At 38.9% G+C, this 12151-nt stretch overlaps 1 protein-coding gene across 1 annotated transcript in view; it reads left to right on the top strand.

The window, feature by feature from the left end:
* Positions 1 to 11661, top strand: part of TES (testin LIM domain protein) — a 33966-nt gene extending 22305 nt beyond the window's left edge. The window contains exons 4-7 of the mRNA XM_074870220.1: positions 4418 to 4753; positions 8080 to 8295; positions 8852 to 9010; positions 10211 to 11661. Coding sequence (XP_074726321.1) covers positions 4418 to 4753; positions 8080 to 8295; positions 8852 to 9010; positions 10211 to 10402 — 903 coding nt within the window. The 3' untranslated portion in view covers positions 10403 to 11661. The remainder of the gene's footprint in view (positions 1 to 4417; positions 4754 to 8079; positions 8296 to 8851; positions 9011 to 10210) is intronic.
* Positions 11662 to 12151: the final 490 nt, after the last annotated feature.

Raw genomic sequence — 12151 nt, 5'->3', positions numbered from 1 at the left:
TTCACAGGGAGGTGATCCCTTAAGAATCAAATTTAGAAGAAGGAAGGGGCCTTGTACAACAGTATCCTGTGTGGTGTATAACCTCTCTGCTTCCTTAATTGCCCTACTAAGTGAGAGGAGCCCCTTTTCCCACTCTGAATATTGCTGTTCAGTTTCCTTAAATGAAGCAGAATAGCAAAGACCTAGCTGGTCCCCACAGTCCCTTCTGAAACATACTTCAATAGGTGGAGGCATATTCTGCAAATCTCCATTCCCCCAACGCATCCTGTGGGAGTAAGGACCCCAATCTCCAATAGGTCTTAAGTTTGTCCTTTAAAATATTTGGGGTCTCTGTTGGCTGTAAAGTCTAACCTCACTGGGTTTTTTTCAAAGCAGATCACAAAGGATGAGCAATCACCAAAAACCTTGGTACATGCTTTCTCCAGTAACCCGACATACCTAGCAGCTGCTGTAAATCTGCCTTATACAATTTGCCCCTTTTCAATAACTGATAGAGTATCATCAGGTACTGCAACTGCTCAAGCCACCCACGAGGCTCCTAAAAAATTAATTTCTTTCCCAGGATCTTGACATTTAGAGGGCGTATTCTTAGTTAACATGTCCCAAATGGTTTCAACTGCTTGCCCTACCTGTTCTTTAGGATCTCCACCAACCAAACTATCATCTATATACTGATACATATGGACACCTGACAGCACTTCCACCGTGTTGAAGTTTGGCGAAAGCATTATGAGCAATAGTGGGGGAATGTTTATATTGTGGGAGTCAAAGGTATATTGTGTCTATTCCCAAGTAAAGATAAACTGAGACTTATCCTTGTCCTTTCAGGGAATCATTAAAAAAAAAAAAGTATCTTTAACATCTAAAGAGTCATCCATGGATGAGCAGCTGCCTGTGTTGCTGTTACTATTGATGTTATATTTGGGACAGCCGCTGTTAAAAGTGGGGTGTTACTATTCAGTCTCTGATAATCAATTGTTAGCCACCACCACCCATCTGGTTTATGGACTGGCCAAACTGGAGAATAAGGGGAATGTATATGACTAAATGATCTTGAGAAAAAAAGAGATCATAAGTATCTGTAAAATATCCTGTTTGACAGCAGTTGGCAATAGATACTGAGAGACAGGGGTTACTTTAGATTGCAGTAATAAAGGAGCAACATACAAAATCCTTACATGAGTCACCCTTGTCCCTCTACCTCCAAAACTCCACATTCTGCTATCTAGTAAACACCACTGTTTACCTGTCAAAACATCAAATGCTAATATATTTCCCTTATAAGGACTTAAAGCTGCCTCCACAGCTGTCATCCTCTTTTCCCTTGGTAACCAAAACTGCATTCACACTATAGGACATGTCACACATTTATTATCTTCCTCCATGGTTTAAATCTTAACTCAGTGGCTTGTTGTCTAAGACACTAATTTGGACCCCTGTATCAATTAAAAATTCTAAACTTACCCATCTGGGACTCACAGGGATAAGGCTCCTTGTCAATGGACCATTGGTAGCAATTCACCATGCAGAGTAGGTGGCCCAACCCCTAAACCACAGCATCTAGTTTTTTGACTCTCTCGATTCCCCTCTTGATGTCACAGAAGGGTTAAATTCCTCTTCCTGAGGGAGCCTGCATTTCCCTTTGTTCTCAGGTTTTCCCCTCCAGCAGTTGTGCCCCCAGTACCAAGCCTTCCACCAGAGATCATTTCTTCCTAGATCATAAGGTCAACTTGACCTATCCCCAGGCAGTTCAAACTCTCTACAAGGAGGCTGCTCAGGCTGGAGTTTCTGACTGACTTGCTGAACCTTCCGATTTCTGTTCACGCCACCACCTGGGTCAGTCCACCCCATCTCAAGCCCACAAGAAACCAGGTCATGTAACACTTCCACCCACGTTAACACAAGCAGAAAAGGGTTTGGAGAGTTCCACTGATTGTATTCAGTGGCCCTTTGCACCCTTTCTCTAAGGCACTGGACATGTATCTTTAAAGCATCTGGGAGCCCTCTAATAAGAGGTCTAAGGTGGCTGGGGCCCACCAGTGCAGCAATCAGTATTCCATACTGCTCCCTCTCATACGTTGTCTAAATACAAGCAGCCTTTTGTGCTCCCTCTGCCAATTCTGATAGTCCCTTCACCTTGATAGTAACAGGTTCCCCCCTTCTTAGGGTCTATACCCCCAGCCAAGTAAGCCACTGGAGGTGTTATCAACTGGTTACCTGTTGGCCTGTCACTTAAAAACACTCCAGAACCCTCCCATCTCATTGTTACTCAATAGAATTTGATCCCCACCCCCCCACCCCCCCCTTAAAGAAACCCTCCACAAATACTCTGTTTCAGTTTCACCTGGCTTACACAAAAACTTAGCCCGAAGTTTGCTAAGCTTAGGTCCTGTCCAGGAGTTCGTACAGACAGTGGTTCGGGGGTTCCTGCCTTGTGGACCCGTATGCCTTTCTGTTTTAATGAGTGGTTGCACATTTATTTTCTCCAATTTCTCTATTTCATCCAAACTATTTTCATCAGACCCTCCCCAGATGTCCTCATTCCACTCCTCAAGGTCTACACTTGTAATTAACTTTTTAATCTGGACAATACTGGCACATTTTTTTGCTCATACCAACATAATTTCAATTTTTTGTTCCAATAACCACTTTCTTTCTTTCTTTCTCATAAGAATTCTGTCCTTAAACAATCAATTTCCAATCATTTCTCTAAATCATCTTTCTTCACTACTGCAAAGTAATCTTGCACCTAAATCAAACAGGTACCTAAGAAGATGCATGTGTTTCCTTTACTTCTCCCATCCCCAAAATTTTTGGGCCTCTGTTCTAACTTTCTCACAACTGCTACCAAATCAAACCACTTCTCCTTCACCCATTGTACATGTGGGGGAGAAGATTTCACAGAATACGTAACTACATAAATGTTACTTACTCTGAGAAGTAGTAACTCTATTCTGCATATTGTAAAAGACTTAAAAGGAAGCCTGTCTCTTACTCTGGGAAGAGGATACATAACTATGCCTCCGTAATAACTCCTCTATCAACATCCTGCCAACTACACCAATTGAAATGTTGCGGAAGCTCTCAAATAAGCAAATAATAATTGAAATAAAATTTATTTTCAACACAACTGACCAGCACTCTGCAAATATACAGACGGCAGGTTCAGATGTCCGTGAGAGGAGAATGAAACTATCACCGCACAAACTCCTAGGGTTTAGCAACAACCCAAAACACTCAGTCACTCCCCTAAAAAAAAGAGGGCTCTCAACCTCAGAGAATTTTTTAGAGTAGCATCCCAACTCATAGAGGAAACCTCAAGGAGTTTCCTTGGGTGATATCCTGACCCAAGGGGAGAGCCCTCAACCACAGCCTCAGTGCTCCAGGGGGAGACTAGCTTAAAACGGCTCCCGCAGGGGACTCCATTTATACCCAAGCCAAACCTGATCTGTGGTCAGCCCTGAGGGCTCCAATTACCGTAAAGCCCTGAGAACAAGAGAACAGGAAAAGGAAATCAATGGGCGCTACATTTCAGCAGCCAGGAAGCCCCATTTTCATCGGGCAGGTGCACCTGCCACAGAGTGTGGGCTTAAAAGCAAAAAAAGAAAAAGAAAAAACAACCCCACAAGAATTTATGTCATGGTTTAAAGTTAAGGGGAACACTCAGTCTTGCATATAGCTTTTACTGTATATGGTAAGAACAAGGTTGGTGTCGACATCTGAAAGAGCAACTCTCTTCCAGTACGTTTTCAGCTGAAGTAGATGAGATGGTAGATAGCCTTCTGAGGATTTTGCTTCAGTTTTCAAACTCTGGTTGCTAATTTACTGTACTGCAGTGTTGTGTGATCCATGCTGGAATTACATTATCTGTGACCTACTTTTCAAAATACCGTTTTCAATGAATTTATCAAACCTTGTGCATCTAAAGTAACTGTTACTTAACATTCAGCTACTACTTTGATTTTTAGGCTTGTCCTTGCATTATTAAAACTAGAGCTTTTTTGCTTTATTTAGCTGGAATTATTTCTGCAATGGGCTTTGTGCCCCAGGCAGACTATTTCAGTTTCTACTTTTTTAAAGCTATACCGATGATCAGTAGTTTTAGATAGCTTTGAAGAGACAAAGTGCTCTATAAATGTTATTATTTACTCTGAAAAGTAGTAACTCTATTCTGCATATTGTAAAAGACTTAAAAGGAAGCCTGTCTCTTACTCTGGGAAGAAGCCAGTTAATGCATCTGCTGTATTTTATCTCCATCTACTGTGTTTCAGGAGCTTAATGTTTATGGAAAGAACCTTGGTTTTGACAAATTTGACTGTCACTAACAACAGTAGAGATGATTTTAGTTGTGTGTTTGCTTAAAAGGATGGGTCTATATTTGAAGTGACATCTGATATCTTAATTCCTCCTGGTTCAGGCTAGACAGTATATGCAGATGCTACCAAAGGAGAAGCAGCCTGTCGCTGGCTCGGAAGGCGCGCAGTACAGGAAGAAGCAGTTGGCTAAGCAGCTGCCTGCTCACGATCAGGATCCTTCAAAATGCCACGAGCTCTCCCCCAATGAGGTTAAGCAGATGGAACAATTTGTGAAGAAGTACAAAAACGAGGCGCTTGGCGTAGGAGATGTCAAGCTCCCTGGTGAGGTGGAAACGAGAGCTACTGACAAGAATAACTTGAACAATGGTGACAGAGGCACTTCAGCTGCTGTAGGAGCGATGGAGGACAAGTCCCCAGATCGGAAAGCATCTCAGTATGTAAGTAAAAGAAAGGAAAGATAAAACAAGAAGGTATATTACCATCCGAGTGCTCTCTTTGGTCGTTTTAACCCAATTAACTTGTTTGTTAACTTGGAATAGGGAAAATCTGGGGAGGGAAAGAAAGAAGGGGAACTGGAAGACATTGTGATTGTCTGCACAGAACCCTGGTTTCTGACCGTATTTAGTGCATTGCAGCAAATAACTTCCTAGGGGACCTTTTCATCCTTGTTGCAAAAACATGTTAGTTTGGAGATCTAGTATAGCAGGGTGGCTTTCACAGAACAATAATCAAGAAACTTGTGTAGTCTTACAAACTAATTGCTACACTTTTCTCCTCTTGAAGAGTTTAGTTTAATTTTAGAAGCCTGTCTCCTCCTCTTTCTTGGAAGAGCACCAAAATTATCCACTTAGCAAATTCTGTTTAAAATTAAATGAAACTAAGAAATAATAAAGTAACACCTCTCCCTCCCATGTTCAACAAGCCAAGCTGTATAATGGCTGTTTTGACTAGCCTTCTTTTCTTATTCAAATCTACTTTTTTGATTTATTTTTGAATTTGGCATCTGATTTCTGCCTTGTAATAGCACAATAAAAAGTAAGCTGTATAAAGTTACCCAGTTTTGATTGATATTTCTAAAACTATGGCCTTAATAAAGTATTTCTGACATGACTTGCTAATCTCTGCTGTGCATGTCTCTGCTACCAACCATGAAAACAAAATAGGGGTAGGATTACTGAAGTAACATTAAGTTAGTTTAGTGAAGGTAGACCTTCATTTCAGAGTGGCAAAAGCTCCTGTAACTTGTTTTCCGGAAATGTTGCTATTATATGTATGAATACCAAAATTTAGTTGTCTCCAGGTCACTTACAGGAAATGAATATACAAGTTCCAGATGGAGATAAAAGTTTGTTAACATGGTTGCAGAATATGGCTTTCAGTGTTATCAGGGGTTGCGGTGCGCTTTTTTGTGTGTTTTTGTTGTTGTTTGTGTTTTAAACTGACAGTGTATTACTTCTGGTGTAATTCATATGGAACATAAAACCAACACTTAAATTTTAGCTTTGAACATGGCCACTTGCTTTTATCAGTCATATGCTGTGCCATTTGGTTACCTGTAGCTACTTTCTAAAATTAATTATTCAGTTATTTTTGCCATTATCTTGTCATGGAGATTCTAAGATACTAAGAAGTTAATTTATCATGGCTTGATTGGGTTGCTGTCATTTTGTCTAAACTCAGCCTCTTCTGCTGAGTTACTCTAGTTTCACCAGAGCAATTCTTTGCCTGTCTCCTTGAGAGAGACCTACAGAAATACACACCTTCCATTGTACCCTGCTGGTTAACTGGTTTGGACTACATCAGTCAAGGGCAGGAAGCACTCTGTCATCTTGAATAATTGTATCTAAAGGTGCTTCGTTTTTACGTTACATCTATTGATCACTTCCAAACTTTCTTACTCAAGCACCTGAGTATACCTCCTACAGTTTGGGCCAGGCATGTCTCAACACTGTGGGCAGTGATTTAGAAAGAGACTTAGAAGTGTTTCATAGTGTAAGTGAACATTTGAGTTGCTTATCTATTGGTAGGTACTGAGTTTACCCTGGGCTAAATAGTCAGGATTTAAATATATATTTATCTTAAATTTTTTTTTCCTGATTTCTGCAGTGTGACTCAGCTACGTGCTGTAGCATTATCTCAACTTCTTTTTTTTTAACAGTTCATAATAAACCAATACAGAGAAGAGCTCTTAAATACCTTGCAGAAGAATTGCCATCCTTGTCTACACTTTTTTCTGTCCATTAGTTCTGCATCTTTGCTCTCCAAATTTTCATGTGTGTTGTCTTTCAGACTAAGTCTGAAAGCATGTATTCCTGTAGCTGTGGTAAACAGAATCTCTTGAAAAACTGATTTTCATTATAGGAATGGATTGCAATTCTTTTAAACCTTATTAAAAAACAACAAAACACAAACAATGAGGTCTTCACTGTTAATGTAAATATACCTATAATAATTGCCTCTATGTTTAAAAAAAAAAAATTTATTTCACCATGACTGAAAGCTGAAAAACAGAAAAATGGATATTCAGCGTATTTTCATCTTGTAAAAGAAGCAAATCTCTTTATGCACCTTTTAACCACCTAGGCTAGGGATGCTGCATATGGTAGGTAAATGTCTTGCCCTCATCTGGGTCCACACAACTACTAAACCTTCCAGTTTGACTCCTCATGGAATATGAGGTCTGAAGTAGAAAGAAGAGACAAAAGGCTTTATATGCATATATATTTACACTTTCCCTTTCATTAATTCCTCTTTCATTCTGTTCCAAACTGTTCTTTCTCCCCTTTTGATGTCTTTCTATGTATATTTTGAAATTGCTTGTCTGAAACAAGTGTGGAGATCTGATCAATGTGCTTTACAGCCGAGACACTTTATATGTTTGGGGTTTTTTATACATATGCACATACACAAGTAAAAAAGCCATTTGTGGCTGGGCTTGTAGTGATGTGAATCATAGAGAAAACCTTCCCAGGCTGTTCAGCCCAGTCCACAGACCAACTGGAGTACAGGAAATGCCAAACTGATGATTAAACTGTAGATAAAAATTTTTGTTTCAGTAACATAAACCACCTGTGTTTTTTGACTGGATGACAAAGCCGCCTCTGTAAGCAGGTATAGGGCAGAAGACTGACTATGAACTTTCTGGAACTATTTGTAGTGTAGCTGCGTTCATAAACTTTGTAGCTCCGTTTCGGTAATCACTCTCCCCATCCTAAGATTAATCACAGACTGTTGGACAACAGCCATTAGTGACTAGCATCCCTAGAACACAGCTTTAAACAGGATGAGTTTGAAATATTCACAATTTTTTTTTTCTTACCAGTGATGAAGATATGTCTTGACCTTGTCATGACCTATAAGTACAGCCATTTTCTAGTGTGTTCTAGTCATAGTCTAGTTAGTTAGTTTTGGAGGCTCCTTATTCTCTCCTTATTTGTGAGTATGTAAGGCTTGTAAATTAATCCTAATTGCCTGTTGGTTTTTTTTTAAGAACCGGACTGTAGTTGCAAGAATGTGAATATGGCAAAAAATAATAATGCATTTAAGTAGCCCTAGTGCTATGTTAGTAGAATGTGCATCACCTTGAATTGTTTAGTTAAACCTGTACTGTGGCATCATGTCACACTAGTATCTGATCATGGGAGTAAACTAATGCTTTCATTTCAGTCTGGGAAGGTGGTATTTATTAAATGTCAGTAATATGTAATTGCTATAAATGTACCTCTTCAAAAACATATTTAACTCCGTAATAACCTCTTTTCAGTCCTGCTATCGCTGCAAACTGAACATGAAAGAAGGTGACCCAGCTGTCTATGCAGAACGTGCTGGATATGACAAATTGTGGCACCCAGCTTGTTTTGTCTGTTGCACCTGCAGTGAACTTCTAGTAGATATGATCTATTTCTGGAAGAATGGTAACCTGTACTGTGGAAGACATTATTGTGATAGCGAAAAACCCCGCTGTGCTGGATGTGATGAGGTAGGAAATATCCTAGTCCTTTGTTTTGACACACAGGTTTGCTCCCCTGAGAAGATTTTTAGTAATCACATAAGTGCAGGGAGATGATGTGCCTTCACCAGTTTTAGCTGCTCGTAGTTGCAAGGAACAGAAACTGATATGAACACTCCACATTCAGTAAGATCCATAGTTTGCTTTGGATTTGATGGGGATTTTGTGCAGTCTACAGGGACATAGGATGTAATACATGAGTGCAAATTCTTGTACAAAGTCCCAGTTACGCAGTTGTTTCCCCATGAAGGTCACTAGGGGGAGCGCCTTACTAAATTACACTTGTGCAGCATACAGAGAGCAGCCTGCCTGGTGTCTTTGGCATCTATTGGCTCCTAATAAATGAAATGGAAGCTTTTGGGAAACAATCAAACAAGTGAATGCATTCATTTTGTTGTTGAAATAATTTGAGACTGTGGAATCATCAGGAGTTCCTTGGAAATTATAAAACATCCTGAGGCTAGCTTTATTAAAAAAAATACTATTCAAATGCATATATTAATATTTGTTTCTATCTTCCTAATAGCTGATATTCAGCAATGAATATACTCAAGCAGAAGGTCAAAACTGGCACCTGAAACACTTCTGCTGTTTTGACTGTGATTGTGTTTTGGCTGGGGAAATCTATGTAATGGTGAATGACAAGCCAGTCTGCAAACCCTGCTACGTGAAGAACCATGCTGCAGTAAGTTCCTTACAGACGTGTTGGTGCTGTGAAAGAAGGGCACGTACACTTACAGAGCTTGAAACTCTTACTTTCTCCCAGTGTGGGAGTATCGGAGTATAAACTGAATGCAAGTTTAGGCTCAAGTCGATCATCATTTTTTCCCCTTTGAAAAAAAACGCAACAACCAAACTTAAAAGCAGACAGGTATTTTGTCAATTCATAAACTTGAACAAATGCCACTGGAGAGAGGGGAGGCTGTTCTGAAAATACCTTTAACTTTGCCAGTGGTGAAGCAGGATTTTGTAGCAAGAGGAGGAAGGTAGGTGAAGATGAGCAATGCTGCTAAACATTTATTTTGTGTCAGTCATAGTTCATTGTGACCAGTGGGATTCAGCTTCAGCTGTTCTGCTAAAAGCCTGTAGTTGCAACTTCAATCTAGGTACTTTGTTTCTTTGTATTTCTAACCCCATGAGTTATAAAGGAGAGTGACTGACAGGATAAAGCTAGAAGTTTGAGAAAAGATGATAGTTCTTGATTCCTAGGAAGTCTGATTTGAGATGATGGTCCCATTCATATCTGCCAATGAACTAGCTGTTAGTTGGGAGTTCAGTTTAATGTGCATCTAGACTGTTTTGTATAGTTAATGGAGAGAAAAACTATTATCTCCAGCTGGCAGTTAATAATCTTCTGAGGTAGATGTGAGGAATTATCTTTTGGAGAGCCTTTTTTCCTCTTAAAACATTAACTCCCTTGAGATTCAAATGATAAATTTTGGCAACCAGATTTTAAGATTAATTACATCCAAGACTTTGTAGTAATCTTTAATTCTTTGGTATTGCTTTACAGCTGCCAATGCACAGGAAGATTTGTAACTAATCTTTTGAAATGTATGAGTTAATATATGGAGATCCGTGCTTTTGACACAAGTTTTTATCATTATTTGGGCATTGGGAAATCCTAACCATCATAACTGTCTAAGTTTAGTCCCAGCAGCAACTAACTTCTGTGCATTTTATTATTTTGTTTTGTGTCCTCGGCTGCATTCTGATTGGAAACTCTTCTTTAAAATAAAGGAAAATCAAAAACTGGAGACTTATTTCAAAGGCTTCTTTTAACACCTGCCTCTCTTTTCCAAAAACATTTAAGAATTCCAGCTTTTATTGGACTTGTAGAGAGGATGTGTATGCTTCATTTCAGTGTCATTTTGTTTCTAAACAGATCTGCCAAGGCTGTCATAATGCTATAGATCCAGAAGTTCAGCGTGTGACATACAACAACTTCAACTGGCATGCTACGCAGGAATGCTTCTTGTGTTCCTGTTGCAGCAAGTGTCTAATTGGTCAGAAGTTCATGCCAGTGGAAGGGATGGTCTTTTGCTCAGTGGAATGTAAGAAAAAGATGATGTCTTAAGAGAAGACATGCACAGAACCAAGCATTGCTGCGTTCCAAAGGCTCTTGCATTTCTACTGTAAAATATATAGTATCGGGGCATTTAAAGTTATTGGAAGTATTAAATAGCATTTTCCCAAAGATTTTTTTTTAACAACTAAAACTTGCTATGTAATCTTCATTTCTTAGCCATAATAATACTTTCCTTTTTGGAATATTGTTCCTGAGTCTTATGTTAAATTACTTTGTATCCAGAAATGCAAGAGAAAATGTGTTATGAACTATATACACTTTAAGGGAGCTGTTCATTGTGAAGGATCTTTTTGCTGTATCTTGTCTAATGGAAGAAGAAAATGTGAAGATGCTCCAATTTTTCTTGTTTTGTATGATAAATGTAACTCTTTCACTTTTGGTTTCACTAATTTATCATTTTTATAGTTTCCTTGCTTTCATCAAGCACTTTAGACAAAATGATCAGCTTTACTGCCACATACAGTTTTGTTGGCTAGACCTCAAGTATGCAGGGAGAATGAAGCTTAAAAAAAAAGTTGCCTGTAATCACTTGCTGCTTGCTGACACACGGGTTCTTGAGGGATAGTGATTACTCTCACATTCATTTGTAAAGTAACTCTGCACCCGTAGAAAACTGTATTGGCTCATGTTTCTCTTCCTTACAACTGTTCGTGCCTGAAAAAGTTTTCATTTTATGAATATTGAAGTTACTTTACAGATTTTTTTTTGGGGGGGGAAGTGGAGAAATTATAAGAGGGGGTCTTGCCCAGATTTAAAAAAAAATAATTAAAAAATCCACCAACATTAGTGGGTGTCACTCTTATCCTGTCAGAACTGGCTTCTGTTTTTTCATGAATGTTCTTTTCATAAATTGTGCCTTCTATCAGAGGGATGTGGCACACAATACTGTATGCATTTCCAAGAATGTAATTCTGCAAAAGGATCATACTTAGGCTTTTGAGTTGTAAGTTCTTAACCAAAGCACAAAGAAGTCTTTCCCAGAAGACTTCCAGTATTTGAGTGAACAAAATCACAGCTGTGTATTAGCTTTGCTTACTAGATAAACCAAATGTGTCGTTCTCTTTCTTAAGAATTACAGATCTACAGTGAAACTTATTAGTTATCTTTGTGCCAAACAGTGAATGGAGAGTCTTTGGCCTAAAAAAAAGAATTTTAAAAATCTATGCAATTCTTTTGTTCAGCTCTTTCAAGTTTTATGGTGGCTGTGTTGTAACACTTACAAATAAAAATTAGTGTTGTTCACTTGAGTTGTGTACTAATTCTGGTCTTGATGAATCCCCTTTAGGGGAGGCAGAGAGGAGGGGAAATGTTTCCATTCTTCTCTCCAGCTTTGACTTTATTTCCAGAAAAATTTAGGACCTGTATTACTGTAAAGTGCTTACTGTCTTGTATAATATTGAGATGTGCTTATAGGTTTTAAACAATGAGTACTGTTCCAACAAATACACAACTTCAGAACTTTGTGTGAATTTACTTTTTGTTCACATAAACTGTGGCCTTAAGTATATTTTAGGACATAGCATAGGAAGTTTTGAATTCACACAGGTGAGCTAATGTGCTGAGAAAATAAAGTGAGTACTGCAAAAATAAGACACTGGTGTGAGATACATAGTTTATATGTTGTCTGAATCGAGATGCAAACTATAGGTCCATGTTCTGGAAGCCTGTACAGCTTTTCTCAGGGATCCTCAGGATATACAAAATAATGTATGTCCTTCAGCTCATACCAATGGGGCT

Source organism: Strix uralensis, chromosome 5, assembly GCF_047716275.1.
Source record: "Strix uralensis isolate ZFMK-TIS-50842 chromosome 5, bStrUra1, whole genome shotgun sequence".
In the NCBI taxonomy this organism is placed as follows: Eukaryota; Metazoa; Chordata; class Aves; order Strigiformes; family Strigidae; genus Strix; species Strix uralensis.
The sequence above is the reverse complement of the archived record's forward strand: the minus strand, read 5'-3'. Positions and strand labels throughout refer to the sequence as shown.